At 47.7% G+C, this 18,799-nt stretch overlaps 1 protein-coding gene across 11 annotated transcripts in view; it reads left to right on the top strand.

Annotated features, from left to right (window-relative positions):
• C2CD5 (C2 calcium dependent domain containing 5) overlaps window positions 1-18,799 on the top strand; it is an 875,314-nt gene that overhangs the window by 380,162 nt on the left and 476,353 nt on the right. For all 11 annotated transcript variants that reach the window (XM_085652749.1, XM_085652748.1, XM_085652746.1 and 8 more), the window contains one exon: window positions 16,364-16,478. In XM_085652749.1, coding sequence (XP_085508875.1) covers window positions 16,364-16,478 — 115 coding nt within the window. The remainder of the gene's footprint in view (window positions 1-16,363; window positions 16,479-18,799) is intronic.

Below are 18,799 nucleotides of genomic sequence, written 5' to 3'. Positions count from 1 at the left end.
ATTGCCAAAGTTTTAGTGAGCGCGCCTCTGAGAGTGCGAAGCCTCCTGCTTGCTGATCATGCCAGATGGCGCACACAGGTTCTGCAGTGGGCTCTGGAGTCTCACTGGGCTGATCACAAAGGGAACCTTTTGTATTTGAGTGGAGGAAACTGCGAAAGTTCTGCAGTGGTGGTTGCTTGACCACATTTAGCCTGTTGGCAGACCTCTTTCGCTCCCCATACTAAAGCGAATGCTCATGGTGTACACGTTTTTGCTGGGTTGGGGATTTCATCTGTGAGAGGTGGCAATCAGAGGTCTCTGGTCTCCGACGGAGACATTTCTCCATATCAGCTTCTTAGAGTATCAGACGATTTTCAAGGCATCGGGGGGAACCGGTACAGTTCTCACAGACTACATGACCACCATGTGGTACTACAGTGAACAGGGCGGTGTGGAGTCTTGGGTCCTGTGCCTGTGGAAGTGGCTGAACTCTGAGGCCATCTCCCTGAGTGCTCAGCACCTGGAAGGATCTTTAAAGACCAGGGCAGACCAACTCGGGTAACGTTCCATAGCATATCAAGAGTGGCAGTTGCACTTGGAGGTGGCACAGGGTGTCTTCCAACAATGGGAGGACCATGGCTCAATCTGTTTGCCACTGCAGGTTTTTGCAAGTCTGAGTTCCCAAGTCTCTTCTCCATCAGAGAACCATTCTGCCTGGAATGGCCCTTGGGACTCCTGTACACCTTTCCACCTCTCCCTCTCCTGCCCAGAGTATTATAAAAGAATAAGATAGACCGGGCCCAAGTCATCCTAGTGGCTTCATACTGTGCAAGGAGTGTGTGGTATCTAGAACATCTGGCAATGCGCATATGTCCTCTGATTTGGCTACCCCTTCAGGACTGTCTCAACAGCAGAGCTTTGTCTTACACCAGAGCCTCACAGCCTACACCTTCTGGTGTGCAGGTCTTTCTTCCATACGTTCACAAAGCACTATTGCATGGATAGCCAAGTCTGGTGGGAAGGGCATTCTCCCAATCTGTTGTGCAAGAATTCCTGATCTTCCATAGACCCACCACTTGTGGAGGTGCTGCTTTAATATCTCTTCACAAGGAAGAACAAGTTACTTGTGTTAACGCCTTTTCTGGTATAAACTCTTAACTGCAGGTTCCTTACCGACCCACCCTCCTCACCATTCTGTGAAATGGACCCATATAGCCCATTAATATGTTCTCAAAATTAGAGACCCGCACAATAGCATATTCAGATTTCTATGGGTTCTGTGTAGACACAGATCATAAAAAAACTGACAGCACGCAGAACAAGCTGAAGATATAGTGGCCCCGATGTCACTTCTTGGGAGCCGTACAGTCCCTCCTATCTGCACATGAAGGTGTTGCTATGAAAATCTTCTAGACCCAGTGTGGCACCTGGGTAGATTCACATGATGAGTAGACTGATGTTAGAATAAAGTCTCTACCAGAAAAGGCGTTGCCTAAGTGAAATTACTTGTTTTTCTGGGCTTGACCATCCGTCCTCCAGACAGGCTGTCACTTCAAGAGAACCTACTGTTGAGCAATCTGGCAGGGTCTTGCACCTGAACCTGCTCAACCTGCACCTCTGCATGTGAATATTGAGTGGTGACAGTTGATCCCCTTTGAGTTTTTTCTGAGGTCATAGATGTCAATTTGGCAGCCAGATTTCTCTTCCAACGAAATCAGGGTATGCAGGGTGCTGGGACAAGTGTGTGGCTTGGTGCAGTGCCCTTCAGTTGGAACCACTGCAGGCAAAGCTGTTCTATGTAATGTTGTTTGTTTTGTTTCGTCCCAGTAACGTGTTGCTCTGGGCTCAGTTAAAAGTTACCTTTTGGCTCTTTCAGCATTTTTCCATTTACCGTGCCAATTGTCCTTAACCAAATCCACAGTTATGGTGGATTTTCTAACAGGTATACAACACTTGTTTTCACCTAAGCCCTCTGTGATGACACAGTGGGACTTAGATCTGGTTCGCATGTTTCTAATGTTTAATCCTTTTGATCAGTGCTCCGTTGTCCATTGCAACCATTAATTCTAAAAGCTATATTCCTGGTTGGCATGATATCTGCATGCTGAGTGAGTAAACTTCAATCCCTTTCGCTCCAGCCTCCTTGTACCACCTTTTTCCCTGACAAACTAGTGTGAAAGACTCAAGCTGTTTTCCTGCTGAAGGCAGTGACTTGTTTTCATGTTGGATAAGCCGTCACACTTCCAATTTCTCTTAGCTCATCCTTCAAAAGAGGAAGACTCCATTGTCTGGACCTCAAGAGGGCACTAAGTGTTTACATTGTTAGCAGCAGAGAGCATCGGATGGATGATTAGCCCTTTGTGGGTTTCTCTGGAGAGAAGAATGACATGGCTGTGTAGACGTGGGCCATCTCTCAATGGATAGTCGTCTCCATTGAAATCTGCTATGTGTTGTCTAAGAAGCAGCCCCCAGAAGGCCTAAGGGTGAACTGTGTTTTTGCAAGCAGAGTACCTGTTCCGGATATTTGTCAGGTAGCTATATGGGCATCATTGCATATGTTCAGAGTACTTCTGCCTTAGTAGTTAGGTCCGTCGAGATGGGCATTTTGCCCACTCAGTCCTTCAGGACTTTTTGGTCTGAGCCATTCCACAGACCCACCACCCTTGGAGGTATGTTTTTGGTATCTATTCTCAAAGAGAGAATTCAGCGGTTATAAGTATCCATCAGAAGAATAAGTTACTTACCTTCGGTAATGCTCTTTTTGGTGGATACCCTATCTACCAGCAGATTCCTTACCGCCCTCTCACCCCACTTTCAGTGGTAAAGTCTCTTTCATCCAAAAGGTCCCAATCTAGTAATCTGCACATTAGTTAGTTTGCTAAAGGGCTCCTTGTCTGAGGACCTGGAAGACCTCGTAAAGGAAACTGACGCCTGTGCATAGGTGGGGCTTTTATGTGGCTGCGTTTGGTCCTTCTGAAACGCAAAGACACGTGTCACCACCTAGCAGCGCATAGGAGCATTGTTTTTAAGTTTTATGGATTCAGTCTTGTGTCTGTGGAAATTCATAAGGTAGGGAATTGGCTGCACCCTCGCCAACCCTCACTCTTTGTCTCCTGCTCCTCAGAGAGATTAACCCACACTCTGCAAAAACTACATGACCGGTTCACCTGCACATGCAGAACTGTAAGCTGTTAAGTTAGAAACTTGACAGCCTGTGAGGTTTTTTTTCCTAAGAGATGTATTTCATAATGATTGCCTGATTTAGCCCTGTACTCTCAAATAGTCACGTCCCCTGTGCTAATGATGGGTTACATTTGGAATAGTATGCTTCAATTTTACTTGGAACAGTTTTGCTGAGGGTAGCATTCAGTTGAACTTGTCTTTGCTGTAATACATGCTTTATAAATGTATGATCTTACTCTTTTTCAAACTTTTGATAATATTCTTTATTCCTGGGAGGGTTCCGTGCTCACTATTGGAGCATGCATGGAGAATGCAGTAACCATACAGGGTAAATCTTCTGAATAGCACATACTGATATTGACAATGACATAGGTTCAGAATGTGATCTGGCGTGTTGGGTTGCTCTGTCGACAAGTTGTCGGTTTTTGCTGCTGCAACCGTTTCCTCATGATGGTCCATGACTGTGCATTTGTGTACCCCGTGAGCCACTCTTTGCTGTGTACATGGCAATAATGATGACAATAGTGCCGATATTATGAAATGAGGGGGAATGATATCTTCCTGTGTCTGCAAAGTTGTATGTTTCTTTTTTCCACGGTGTCTCGTGTGCAGTGTTGTGTATACTGCATCTTCCGTAGGCTTCATACTTGACGCTACTTTCACCTGTTGGTTTTATACTTGAATTTCAATGCATGTGTTGCCGTTCAAGAATGTTATCTGGATCTTCAGTGACAGGAATTTGGCAAGCTAAGCACATTTGTGCTCGTCAATATATGCGCTTGGCATTGGTATGTGTGTCATGTGGTTTACTCTCCCGGACTTGTATTTGAAACGTCTCGAAAAATTGTGTTGACTGTGTCACAGACCGTTTTTTTTTTTGCCCTCTAACCATGCTGCACAGCAGGCGTGCTGCTGTACAACATGGCTCAAAACACATTAACACAGCCAAACAATAAAGCTGTTTCACTTTGTCTGTGTTTTATTTTTTTTGCCATTTTGTGGCTGTGACGTGGCCAGCGTTGACTGTGTCATAGCGTCCCCCCCCCCCCCGACTTTCAGCGCTGCTGTACAACATGCCTAAAACAACATTGACAAAGCTAATAGATTTTGCATAGGCGAGAGGTATTGGTTTTGCAGTGCTTGTTACTCGTGTACTTATGCATCTGAAAGAAACACGTTAGTTAGATTCCTCACCTTAGAATATCCCCAGGCGTCAGACTGGATCCGGAAGATTTTTCGTCAGCAATACCCCTTGCGCGTCGCTAGGCGTCGTCTGCGGCTCCGCGTCCGTCGTCGGCGTCGTGCGCCGGGATGACGTCGTCGGAGTACTTAGACGCCGCCCTCGCGCGCTGACGTCAGTTCTTCTTTTTTCCGCGCCAGTAAGCGCAGATCCGGGAGAGCTACCCCTTTTAGTCTTTTTTGACTAAATCTTTTTGATCATTTTTGATCCCTGTCTGTCGACATCTGGTGCCGGTAGGATGCCTGGGTTCAAGGCTTGTGAAGACTGTCATCGACTGATGTCGGTGACCGATCACCACCGCCGGTGCCTCTATTGCTTAGGCCTCGACCACGACGCGGAGTCGTGCAACGACTGTCAGGCCCTGACTTCGAAGGCTAGGCGGGAGCGGTCCCGCAAGCTTCTCGAGCTTCGCCACTCGGCTCCGCGTCGTGCGCGATCCCGGTCCAGGAGGAGGTCCAAGGATCGCTCGCGGAGCCCTAGCCGACGCCACCATCGATCGTCGGGCTCCAAGTCGTCGGGTAAGTCCAAACACTCAAAGAAGTCCAAGAGGCGACATCGCTCTTCGGACTCCCCTCGCCGGTCGCGCGACTCGGCCGAGGGTCCAAGTGGTTCCACCCCCGCGGCTCCGGCGGAGCCGCAGGTGCCGCGTCCGCCCCCATACCTTCCGGTCCCTGGGGCTGACGCGGCGCCGGCGGAGATCAGTGCCTTCCTCTCGGCCATGAGGAGCCTGGCCCCGCCGTCGACGCCCGCTGGCGCGCCTTCGGGCCCCGCGGGCTCGACTGGGCGACCTCGCGTGCCGGCGGCTCCGGCCCCGGCGCCGTCGACGACTCCGGTCTCGACGCCGCAGGTCCCCGCGGGGCCCATGCCTGGGCCCCAGTCGACGCCGGTTGACCTTGTCACTCCTCCACCGGCGCCGACGCCTGAACCACCGACGCCGTCACCGGCGCCGCCGACGCCGACGCCTGTGACGCCGACGCCCCAGTTTAGCCCTCATCCGGACCCGACGCCGGCACGGCGTCCGCCGACGCCGCATCCGACGCCGCTAGAGACCTACCATCTCTACAGTCCGGTTCCGATCATTCCTCCTGTTTATCAGGAATCGGAAGAAGGGGGCGACTGGGAGGGGTTCGAGGACCCTCTGGCTGTTCAGTCACAGCTTTCTCAGGACTGGGCAGATGAGCTGGGGGAGGCCAGCGGGCTGGACACCTCTCCAGACGCTGGATTCACTTCTCCTCCGACCGTGGCTTCGGAGGAGGGTGCAGCATTTTCTGTGGTGCTGCGCAAGGCGGCTGAGGCCCTTGGGCTCGAGTTGCCTGCCGTGGCTGTGAGGACCAACATCCTCACTGAGGTGCTTCAAACCTCAGCAAGCTCCACTGAGCCTCTGCTGCCGTTTAACGAGGCCCTCACTGACGTTCTGCAGGGCACCTGGTCCAAGCCCTCCACAGTTCCTCCTGTGGATAGGAACGTTGCCAGGCGCCACCGCCCTGCTCCGGGCGACCCCAGCTTCCTGTCCCAACACCCCACCCCCGAGAGTCTGGTTATCCAGGCCTCTACTTCCCAATCCTCCTTCCCGACCGCTCCGCCGGACCGGGATTCCAAGAGACTCGAGCAGTTTGGCAAGAAACTGTTCTCGTCCCTTAGTTTGGGCCTGCGGTCTTTAAATACCGCCTGTCTCTTGGACCGTTATTCCCATTCTCTGTGGGATACGGTGGAGGACGTGCTGCCCCTGTGTCCGGAGGAGGTCCGGACGCGTCTTTCCCAGGCTCTGGCCGATGGGAGGGATGCAGCACGGCACGCCATAAGATGTGGGCTTGACACCACGGACTCGCTAGGTCGGGCGATTTCCACCACGGTGGCGCTCCGCCGCCACGCCTGGATGCGGTCCACGTCCTTTTCCGGGGATGTCCAGAACACCCTCATGGACATGCCCTTTGATGGCACTCGCCTGTTTGGTGAGAAGGCGGACAGTGCGCTGAACCGCTTTAAGGACTCCCGGGCTACGGCCAAGTCCTTGGGCCTCTCGGCTCCGCGGGCGCACACCTCCGCTTTTCGCCCCTTTCGTGGCCAAGGAAGGGGCGCCTCCTCACGTCCGCAGAGCCACCAGCCGCAGAACCAACCTGCACGCGGTCGCGGACGTGGCTTCCGCCGTGGCGGAAATGGAGGCCGACGTGGTCAGCCCACATCCACCCCGGCAGCATCCGCCTCAAAGCCTTCCTAGTCCGAGCTTTCAGGCCCATACCACGCCAGTGGGCGGCAGAGTTCGCCATCACCTGCTCCACTGGCGGTCCATCACTTCGGACAGGTGGGTGCTGCAAATCGTCCGAAGGGGCTACTCCCTCTCCTTCGAGACGACCCCTCCAGCCATGCCACCACAACACCACCGTATCTCGGGGGATCATTTGGATCTTCTCCGCGAGGAAGTTTCGGCTCTCCTGGCCAAGGGGGCCGTCGAGCGCGTTCCGAGTCCAGAAGTAGGTCGTGGTTGTTATTCCCACTACTTTCTGGTTCCCAAGAAGGGCAAGGGGGGCCTGCGCCCTATCTTGGACCTCCGGAACGTCAATGCCTTCCTCCGAAAGGAAAGGTTCAAGATGCTAACGTTGGCTCAGGTTTTAGCTGCCCTAGACCCTGGAGACTGGATGGTAGCGTTGGACTTGCAGGACGCATATTTCCATATCCCCGTCCTGCCGGCCCACCGGCGTTACCTGCGGTTCACGGTGGGCCAAGAGCACTTTCAGTTTACCGTGCTCCCCTTCGGCCTCACCAGTGCCCCTCGGGTGTTCACGAAAGTGATGGCGGTGGTCGCAGCTCATCTGCGCAGATCAGGGGTCCCAGTCTTCCCCTATCTCGACGACTGGTTGTTGAAGGCGGGCTCGCCCCAGGCAGTCGTCTCCCACCTCCAGACTACGGCGGATCTCCTGCATTTGCTGGGGTTTTCCATCAACGTGCCGAAGTCACACTTGAGTCCCTCTCAGAAGCTCCTCTTCATCGGAGCGGTTCTCGATTCGGCGCAGTTCCGGGTCCATCCACCGGAACAGCGGGTCCGGGATATACAGGCCCTGATTCCCATCTTTCGGCCTCTATCCCGGGTTTCGGTCAGGCTAGTGTTGCGGCTTCTGGGGCTGATGGCCTCCTGCATCCTACTAGTGCATCACGCCAGGCGGCGCATGCGGGCTCTGCAGTGGGACCTGAAGTTTCAGTGGGCCCAGCATCACGGCAACCTGTCCGACCATGTCTTGATCTCGGAGGGCACTGCACAGCAGTTGCAGTGGTGGCTCACGGACCGCGAGTGGGTCAAGGGCAAGAGCCTCTCCCTTCCCCAACCGGAGCATGTCGTAGTGACGGATGCGTCCCTCTTGGGTTGGGGTGGCCATATGGGAGAGGCGGAGATCAGAGGCCTCTGGTCTCCGGCGGAGTCTCGTCTCCACATCAACCTGTTGGAGTTGAGAGCGATCCGGCTTGCACTGAAAGCCTTCCTTCCCTCTGTCAGGGGAAGTGTCGTGCTGGTGTTCACGGACAACACCACCGCCATGTGGTACTGCAACAAACAGGGCGGGGTGGGGTCGTGGACCCTTTGTCAGGAGGCTCTGCGCCTCTGGACATGGCTGGAACACCAGGGCGTCACCCTGGTGGTTCAACATCTGGCGGGCTCTCTGAACGCCAGAGCAGACGAACTCAGCCGCCGGTGCATGATGGATCACGAATGGCGTCTAAACTCCGAAGTGGTGCAAGGCCTCTTTCAGCAGTGGGGAGAGCCTTGGTTAGATCTATTCGCCACCGAAGAGAACGCGCAATGTCAGCAGTTCTGCGCGTTGGAATTTCCAAGGCGGCACTCGCTCGGCGACTCTTTTCGTCACGAGTGGAGTTGCGGTCTGTTGTACGCCTTTCCGCCTATACCACTTCTGCCCAGAGTGCTGAAGAAGATCAGGCGCGACCGGGCCCAAGTCATCTTGGTGGCTCCGGATTGGGCACGAAGATACTGGTATCCCGAGCTACTCAGTCTGTTGACCGATCCCCCGATACGTCTGCCCCTTCGGGAGGATCTTCTGTCGCAGCAGCAGGGGACGGTCCTCCACCCGAACCTGTCCAGCCTCCACCTCCATGCGTGGAGATTGAGCGGCGGCAGTTGATGCCATTTGACTTGCCTCCTGAAGTCTGTGATATCATTCTGGCAGCCAGGCGTCCCTCCACGAAGTCGGTATACGCCTGCCGGTGGAACAAATTTGTGGCATGGTGCACAGCAAAGGCTGTGGATCCCCTTTCCGCCCCTCTTTCTGAGGTTCTCCTCTTCCTTCTTTCTCTGGCCCGGCAGGGCTCTGCCCTGGGCACCCTGAAGGGTTATCTTGCTGCCATCTCCGCCTTCTTGCGGCTTCCTGATCAGCCTTCTCTTTTCAAGTCCCCTGTGGTTACACGCTTTCTCAAAGGCATTACACACACGTTCCCTCCTGTCCCTTTTGTAATGCCTCAGTGGGACTTGAATCTGGTATTGACCTTCCTGATGTGCGCTCCCTTCGAGCCTCTTCACAATTGCCCTCTTCGTCTTCTAACTCTAAAGACTGCTTTTCTGGTAGCCATCACCTCGGCTAGACGGGTGAGTGAGCTCCAGGCTTTATCTTCAAAGCCTCCTTTCCTATCTGTTCATCCGGACAAGGTTGTCCTTCGGCCTCGTCCCTCCTTTCTTCCTAAAGTGGTGACTCCTTTTCACCTTGGGCAGTCTGTCACCTTGCCCACCTTCTTTCCGCCTCCGCATCCTTCCAAAGAGGAAGAGAGGCTCCACCGTCTGGACCCAAAACGTGCGCTCTCCTTTTATCTGGACCGCACAAAACAGTTCCGGGTGGACGACCAGCTTTTTGTTGGGTACGTGGGCGCTAAGAAGGGGAAAGCTGTGCACAAACGAACCATCTCTCGGTGGGTCGTTTTGTGTATAAAAATCTGCTATTCCTTGGCTAAAAAGGACCCTCCTGTTGGGCTGCGCGCCCATTCTACTCGGGCCACGGCGGCTACTACTGCCTTGGGACGGGGAGTCCCTTTGCAGGACATCTGTCAGGCGGCGACGTGGGCTTCTCTACACACGTTTGCCAGGCATTATTGCCTTGACAGCCAAGTCCGGAGGGATGGCTTCTTTGGCCGTTCTGTCCTCCAGGACTTTCTGGTGTGATCTTGGTTCGCAGACCCACCACCGGGGATGGTATTGCTTGGGTATCTATTCTAAGGTGAGGAATCTAACTAACGTGTTTCTTTCAGATGAACAAGTTACTAACCTTCGGTAACGATGTATCTGTAAGAAACATTAGTTAGTTAGATTCCTCACCGACCCTCCCATCCTCCCCGTTCTGCGAACTGACATCTAGGGTTAAGGTTGTCCTTTCAGGCCCCTAGATTTTATTTTTGGCACCAGTGTCGGTCTTTGCATGGCTCTGCGTTCCTGGCGCGGAAGGCTATGTACAAGAACTGACGTCAGCGCGCGAGGGCGGCGTCTAAGTACTCCGACGACGTCATCCCGGCGCACGACGCCGACGACGGACGCGGAGCCGCAGACGACGCCTAGCGACGCGCAAGGGGTATTGCTGACGAAAAATCTTCCGGATCCAGTCTGACGCCTGGGGATATTCTAAGGTGAGGAATCTAACTAACTAATGTTTCTTACAGATACATCGCTACCGAAGGTTAGTAACTTGTTCATTAGTTCTCACCAAGCATTTCTTATGTTTGTGTTTTCCCCAACTACTGATTTCACTAGTCTTCCTTACAGGAGTGAACGGATTGCACGCACTGAATTGACTAATGTGCATCGTCCGTGGATGAGGCTGGCCATCTTTCCCACTTGTTTGTCAGTTTACACCAATGTTTTTCTTCATCATCCAACTAAGACCTTTTGCTTGGTACTTCGAATGAAGTGCAGTGCTTCATTCCCTTAATTCCGTTCTACCAGAGGATCTTTGGAGCTAAGTAGCAACTCCAGTTTGTCTAGGCCAGGACATGAGGAGAGCCTGCGTCCGGCCCTTGGGAGCCACTCATAATACTTTGGGCAGCTGTATTGCAGAAAGCATATTTTATCTTTAGCCATGACATAAAGAAGAAATGATCTTTCATAAAGATACCTTTCTAGCACTTGATCAGAAGCCTTTTATCTTAGTGCATAGAACCATAACTTGTACCATCATAAAACAGCAAAATCCAACAAAATATTTCAACAATCTTCACCCCACAAAGACAATTTCCACATCTTTGAAAATACAAGCTGTGGCGTGATCAATACCTTTAAACTAAAACTCCCTGATGCTTAGTCGTGTCACTTAAACCAAAAACCTTTCCTTGACTCAAACTTGGTATCAGACTACTGACCTGTCTCAAACTGACTGACTAGTGAAAGCAACTAAATGTAGTCAACAAGGAACACCTTCTGACAAACTATCATGTGGACTTCAGTATAAAAACTCCCACCATTAAGATACTGGATGACGTATATTAGACATTGAGCACAAGTTACACCCGCTCATGTGTACTGTCGGACATATCAAAGACCTTTGATACTGTTGACCATGGCAGCAATCTGCTTCATAGGGTCGACCCCGAGGTGGTTTACCTATTTCCTCACCAATAGATCCCAAGCAGTGAGGATTGCAAATACGCTTCATTAAAAGCCAAAATATTATACGCTGTCTGCAGGGTTCAAATCTTGCCTCCGGTTCTGATTGATCTGAATGTGGTACCCCTGTGTCTAGTATTCAGGAAAGATGAAACTACACTGAATCTAAAAACATCAACATTGGAGGACAACATAACTCTGCAGACCTACCCAGCTGATCTCCAGAAATGTATGAAAGAGAACATCCTTTAGCTAAAGCCAGAGCAAACGGATTTTAAATTTTAATTTCCTCCAGTAGGAACAAAATTGACTTCTATATACCAGATAAGCTGGAAATTAGTTGATTCTGCTCTTCGCTCTCTCTGCTGGTAAAATCACTTAGTTGCACCCCTAGTCCTGCCCTCACACGAATCCTATACATAATCAATGTATTGTAATTGGTATCTTTACCTCTCACACGGAAAAAAAAGTTGCCCCGTAATATGTCTATCAGCCCACTACAAATTGCTGTATTTCCTCAGTTATCCTGTCACATGACTTTCTTTGTGTTATACAAGTGGGTTCTCAGACCTCCACTTCAACACTCAAAGCAGTGTTTTGCTATGCAGCCAGGCTCATCACCACTTTAGGACAATTGCGATCATGTCACCTTTATTCTGTGACAACTCCACAGGCTCTAAATGTCAGCAAGTATTTAATTTCAGCTACACTGCATGGCTTAAAAGAAATACATTAAAATATCCCTCCATAGCTAGTAGATCTGATCACAATCAGTTTGGGGCACGAGAAGCATTAGTAATCGTAATACCCTACTGCTGAATGTTTCCAAATTCAAAACCTCATCTGCTTTACAGGCATCCTTTTTTGGGTTTGCTACCAACACCAGGAAGCTTAACCCCCTGATGTAAGGACACCACTGTCTATACAGCTTTCAGAAAGCATCTTGAGACTCATCTGTTTTGCCAATTGTTGTACTAATTATTCTGAGTTAAATATCTGTACTGCATTATAGTTACTATGCTCTGAGTGTTCCTACACCACTGAGTTTATTTGTATTGCAGTATATTGAAGCTGGACTGCATGGAAATCTTTGGTGCTTGAAAGGCCTGATTCATGTCTTCTATGGCGATAGGCTTTCCCCTTCTTTCCGAATAGATTCTGTGAATATTGTGGCGCCTACAATTTTGAAGCGGAAATGGGAACAGATCATCATTGGTTCCATTACTAAGCTGCTAATTACACCAATTGGAAATTTACCTTTTCACGGGTTCATGGGACTAGACTAGAAATAAATAGAGGGAAATCTGGGTGAGGTTAACTTATGTTTTCCCAGTTCAAACATGGACAGAGTGCATTTATATGTAATCTTTCTAGGTTACCTTCCCTAGTTTAAGCCTAAAAATAAGTACAAGTAAAGGAAGATGATGTAGGAGTGGCCCCTGTCTGTGTGACTAAGTAACACCACATTAAACAAAGAGAATGGGACTCCACACCCAGGACCGTAGGATACATTGATAATAACTCATATGGTAATAGCTGTCACCACCTTCACAAGTTAGGCATCACTGAGGAACAATTAGCAAAGCTTGGGTGTACACTCATAATGCCTCAAGGGTTGCGTAGCATTGATTCAACTCCCACATTCTGTAAAGAAGTTAGGGAGATATATGTTAATAGACTTACTACTTAAACTACTATTGGGAGATCTTCAGGCAGTTTACTGCATTGTTTCATTTATCAGGTTGTTGAAAAAAAATCGCAATTCCGTTATATTAAGTTCAGCTTACTTGTTGTTGGTCAGCAAGATTTTGTGATTGTTTTGAAATTTGAATCGTAAACGTAATGTAAGAACATTACTGCTTTCAAGCTTGCCAAGCTAGTGGGGGGCTTCATCAAAGCACAGCAATCAATTGGGTCTGGTTTGACAGCACAACTGTCTGCCCAATATCTTACCAATCTCCAACCAGAGGAGTATTACTTTTTCACTTCATGGGGTTGGCTATTTGATATAGATTTAGGCTTTCACAAAGTGCTTTCATTGAATTGTATTGGGGATTATTTTGGATCTGAAAAGTGCACTCAATCATCCCACAGTTTGTCACATTGAATTCTTTATTTTCTACGTGAATAAATGTTTTCTATACAGAAAGCAACTCCGTTTTTGCTGCTTTTTTCCATCATTGACAAAGACCTTATGTTTTCCAAGCATTGACAAAAACATTGCGGCAGGGTTTAATGTGATTAATTCATGCAACACATATAAATAGAATGTGTTACTGCATGTATTAACGTTTTACATACTAAAGCCAGACCTATTTGCTTTGCCAGTTTTTGTTTGTCACTTTACTTGTTTTGTTGTCAGTTTCTGTAGAAGCCCAAACCTAGGTGTTCCCCCATTGCACCCCAAGGTGAGAGGGCCCAGCTCAAAACAGTGGGGATAGATCCTGCATTGTGGTCGGTGGTGATTGAAATTACAAAACATTATTTTGCTTATGGTGGCAGAAACAAGTGGTACCAGCTCTTGGCACAGCCACTAGGCACTAGTAAGTCTGCGAAATGGTGAGGTCTGTTCAGAATTCATACTGCTAAAATAGTTCACTTCTCAAAGGTTTTAGAGAATGAACTATGAGCATGGCATGTCTGTACTTAAGATAGATGTCAAAGACCAACATTCTGGAAGAAATCTTTCTTGTGCTTCAGGAGAAGATACAAAAAAGAAGTAAGATGACTAATATGTTCTCTAAACAAGCTTGATGATAAATAATAGTTGGTCACTGTCTATGAAATAGAAATGATAATATTAATGTTTTTGTGATCCACTGTCTCCAGATATTTTGCTCCGCTTAACCATTTTCTGCATGGCTACCCGTTTGGCTTCAGCTCACGAAGCAGCATGGAGACCTCTAACTTAAACATCGGTTACCATGCCCTACTCAGCACAGATAAAGATGCCCCCTGCCTCCTGATATTGCTGGGCCTCTCAGCTTCCTTCAACACAATCGACCATCTTTCCCTCATAAACACCCTGTAGTCTTGAATGGGATTCGCCTACAATTTCCTGTACCAATACTCCAGCCTTTCCAACCAACAACAGTTTTTTCACATGAGTACCTCCAGGCCACAAAAGTTCCCCATCACCTGTGGAGCCCCGCATGGTTCCATACTGTCTCCCATCGTCTTTAGCGTCTACATGGAGCCGCTTTGTACTGCTGTCACACTAGTTAAATAATGAAATGGGGCAATGCGAAGGGTCCGGATTATCTAAATCTTTGTGTGACCTTGTGAGAATTAGCAAGACTGTCTGAGCCAATCAAGAAAACCTTCACAAGACAAGATTTTAAAATAAAATAAAAAGCCAATAAGGTGTATTCAAAATTAAAATCATTACAGAAGGCAAAAATAATTAGTTGGGGAATTAGCAATAAATATCTCAGTAGTACAGCAAAATAATGGAAGAGGATCAAGAGGATCAAGAGAAGGCCTACCTTTAAAGTATGCAAATAGCCAGAATTAGGTACAATGCAGCAAGAGGACCACCAGAAAAGACTGGCATATATCCCAAAAACCATAATTTTTATAGGGTTTTAGACACATTCATTTATCTAATTCAAATGGTCTGTGAGGGTTGGCTTAGCAATGTATCGAAACATTAGCTAATAAGCTTTCTAGTACATAAGATTTATTCTAAAAGATACATCTAGAAACACCTACTTTACTGCATATTAATGAATAACATGTACAAAATGACATTTATAATACGGAAATGCATTGAGAGGTTCAACTAATGAATGAACATTAGGCAAGACACAAGCAAAGGACCTTGAAACTTACAAAACATGAGCATCCATAAGCATGGCTTCCTCATGAGGAGCACACGTTAATACAATTAATTATTATAGAGAACATTCTCTAGGCTTCTATTTATCTGATCTTCTGGATTAGAAAAGCCCACAAACACATGCACTTGAGAAGCCTTGTTAACAAAAAATGAAAGAGCACATTTCTTTCTGCAAGCAGGAACTTTTATCGTTCTTCCAAAGGCTTGCATGCCTCAATAGGGTGAAATACGTGTTGGCTTAAAACATTGTCACTTGGTTAAAAATATTGTTACTTTTGAAGAACAATAAAAGCACAGAAGTAGGAACATATTCCTTTTAGAATTAATGTCTTTCATTGACACACCTTATATGGGCCTTTGCCAATTTTGTTGAAAAGAACTGAATTAAGCTTTGTGGAGGATGCACTCATTGTCTACTGCACGTTTGAATCTAAACAAGAGGTGTTGTTGGCCCTACCCTTATATGAGTGACTTTGGATCTTCCTTATCAGAAGATGGAACTGGATTAAAAAGGGTATTACTTGGTGAGCCTTGAGTCTGTCAGGCCTTTGAATGAATGCAGCAACTCAAACAGTGTGTGCACATTATTCAGACCAGGATGTCCAACGCCTCTGTGAAGCCGAAGCCAACCAAGACTCAAATTCAGCTTTGAACCCTAATGTACCACCGAATGCCAAGTCACTTGGATTCTTCCTAGTCACCAATCTCATCCTAAAAAAATACAAAGATGACCTGGTACCAGCTCTCTTGTCTAGTCCAGACGTGACTTCAGAACAGCTGTTCAAGTCCTTATACTCTAATATGAGTGATGGTAATTCCATGCTCCACCTTGGCATACTATATCTAGCAGCACTTTTCATCCCGAGCCTGAAGAAATATCACATCACATCAATCCTGATTGAACTCCATTGGTTCCCCTTGTTGTCCCTCACCATCTTGTAAACCAACTGCATCACTTACAAAGCCATTGCGTTCACTAACCCCGCTTACATTGCAGACAAGCCCACCATCTCTGGTGGTTCTTGGTACACCTGCAGTCTGGACACCATCAGACTAAGAAGTGAAAAAGAGAAAAGTACAAGGCAGCAGGCAATTTCCATCTTCACCCCCAGGCTCTAGAAAAATATCTCCATATCCGTCAGGACTGCCTAGTGCTGGTCCAGTTCAGTAAAGAGTTGAAGTCTTATCATTTTAAAGAACAGAATATCACACTGCATGGACTGTCCATAACTCAGCTACCTCTCCTTTCCCTCATTGACTTTATGCTTTTTATGTATTTAACCGTGAAATGCGCTCCACTGCCTTTTGGCTAAGTTTGCACTATTGAAATATCAGAAGTGGTTCAGGTCCTATAAATGTAATCAAGCAGGTAAAAGTATTGAAAATGAATCGATGTATATACTTTTTTCACTAAGACGATTTGCATGACAAATTCTATTTATTCAGAATATTATTTTTTCAGTATTAACATAAGGATGTTTCATGTGCATGTTGATTCTTTAGAATTAATGAACGGATGCATTACTTTTTTTTGCAGAAGAACCAGAAACGCGAGATGCTTGGTGGGCAGAAATCAGACAAGAGATAAAATCCCATGCTAAAGCACTAGGTTGTCATGCTGTTGTAGGCTATAGTGAATCAACCAGTATTCGGTGAGTCTTAATAATCATTATAACATTTGCCTTTTGTTTTCAAGTGTAATCAATTTGCTGATTGTTTTTAGAAGCAGATATGTGTGAATCTTAAAAAGCATATTAATATCTGTTGTTTAATTTAAAATGTTAACCTTTGTGGGTTGCATTCGGGAGCAGACATATACTGCAAGTGGTAGAAGAAGCCAAAATCAAAATGGCAGGTTTCACAAAGAGTTTGAGTCGAATTCTTGCAGTGTCACTAGTATGCAAAGTCGCACTGAGAACCATAAAGAGAAACTTATGAAAGAGGAAGTTTACATTTTAGGAGAAGACCTTATGAGCCACTTGGATTTGCTGTTCACTTGAAATGCATATGTTTAAACGCATAGTTTTAAAAACTGCATAAAAAGTCCTTCCTTTTGAGCTTCATGTTTTCAATTGTCAATATGTTGTAAGAAACCTAAATGAGATGATTGTGGCATACATCGCTGTAGATACACATGCTCTGCATACTCCTGCCATCTAGTGTTGGGCTTGGACATGTACAATTTGTTTTTCTTCGATGAAGTCTTTGCTTGAGCACCAGCTCCATCGCTAGATTGTTGTCTTCCGCCATCAGGTTTGAATGTGTGTCGCTGAAGCTCCGAGTTGACGTCCGTGGCACTCCTTGGGTGGGGCCTTCTGGTGCTTCCACCCCATTGGCATTAAACAGTTGTGTTCTTTGCGTTATTCTCTACTTCGTCTTGGTTCCGTCGGTATTATTATTATTATTATTAATGCAATTTATAGAGCGCACGGCTACCCCAAATAGGGGTGTCCCGGCGCTAGAGATAGGTGAGTGGTGACCAGAAAAAGCCAAAGGGACCTAAAAAAGCCATGTTTTCAATAATTTTCTGAAGCTAGATTCAGTATTAACCTTCCGCAAGGGCTCTGGAAGGTTGTTCCACAGTGATGCAGCCCCCACTGTGAAAGTCCTTCCACCCAAACGAGCCTTCGCAAAGCGCGGGGCTTGCAACAGCATCTGAGAGTTTGAGCGTAACACCCGATTTTGTTTATATATGCTCAATCTTTGCTTCAGATATTTAGGACAATTCCCATTTAGGGCCCGATACGCCAGAATCATGGCCTTAAATTGGATTCGCTTCTCCACTTTCAACCAGTGGAGCTTCTGTAAATACGGAGAGACATGTTGTTTAAAAGGTATTCGTAACACCAGTCTCGCAGCCGCATTCTGAATCATCTGGAGACGTCCTATGGCATATTTGGGTAGGCCTAAATAGAGACTATTCGCATAGTCTAACCTGGACGTGACTGTAGCGTGTACTATAGTTTTTCGACAGTCCTCCGGTACAAAGTGCAAAATTTTTCGTAAATTTTTCAGGGTGCTAAAACACCTAGCAGACACCTGCTTAATTTGAGCAGAGAAGGAGAGATTTGCCTCCCATTTCACACCCAAATTCCTAGTGCAGGAACCAGGTATTGGTGGTGTCCCCATCTCTGATGGCCACCACAGTGCTGGATCTGGAGCTAAGCCCTTGCCAAAAATCAAGACTTCAGTTTTTCCGGCATTGAGCTTTAGTTTATTAGCATTCATCCAGCATGATATATCTTGAAGGCAGCCCTTAAAATTCTTGAAAGTATCTACCGACCGCTCCTTAAATGGAAAAACCAACTGGGTGTCATCAGCGTACGAAATCGCCTTGACCCCCCAGTTGGCAATAAGAGTGAAAAGCGGAGCTAGGTAGACATTAAACAACAGGGGGCTACGGGCTGAGCCCTGGGGGACGCCACGTTTAATTGGCTTAGGTCTGGAAACAAATGATTGTTGAACAACTTTCTGGGAGCGCCCACTTAGGTAAGATTGAACCCAAGCTAGCACCGTCCCACCAAGACCCGCATTTTGTAGTCTCTGGATCAGGATGCCATGGTCTACCGTATCAAAAGCCGCGGACAGGTCCAGGAGCACCAGGAGTGCCGATGCTCCTGAATCCAATATCCATTTTACCGACTCTGCCACCTCGAGAAGAGCTGTCTCGGTACTAAAACCTGCCCGAAAACCCGATTGCGTGTCATGAAGAGCACGGTTCTGCTCTAAGAACGGGGTCAATTGGCGTTGAACTATTTTCTCCAGCATCTTACCCGGGGCAGGAAGCAAAGAAATGGGCCTCAAATTGCTAAGGTCACCCGGGTCGCCATTAACTTTCTTCCTCAGAGGGAGGAGAGATGCGTGTTTCCAAGAATCGGGAAAGATACCTGTCTCTAAGGAGGTATTCCAGATATGGCGAAGTCCCTCAATCAAAGATGGAGCTAACATTTTCCAAAACTTTGAAGGGCAGGGG

The sequence above is a fragment of the Triturus cristatus genome, chromosome 4_1 (genome assembly GCF_964204655.1).
Source record: "Triturus cristatus chromosome 4_1, aTriCri1.1, whole genome shotgun sequence".
In the NCBI taxonomy this organism is placed as follows: Eukaryota; Metazoa; Chordata; class Amphibia; order Caudata; family Salamandridae; genus Triturus; species Triturus cristatus.
The sequence above is the reverse complement of the archived record's forward strand: the minus strand, read 5'-3'. Positions and strand labels throughout refer to the sequence as shown.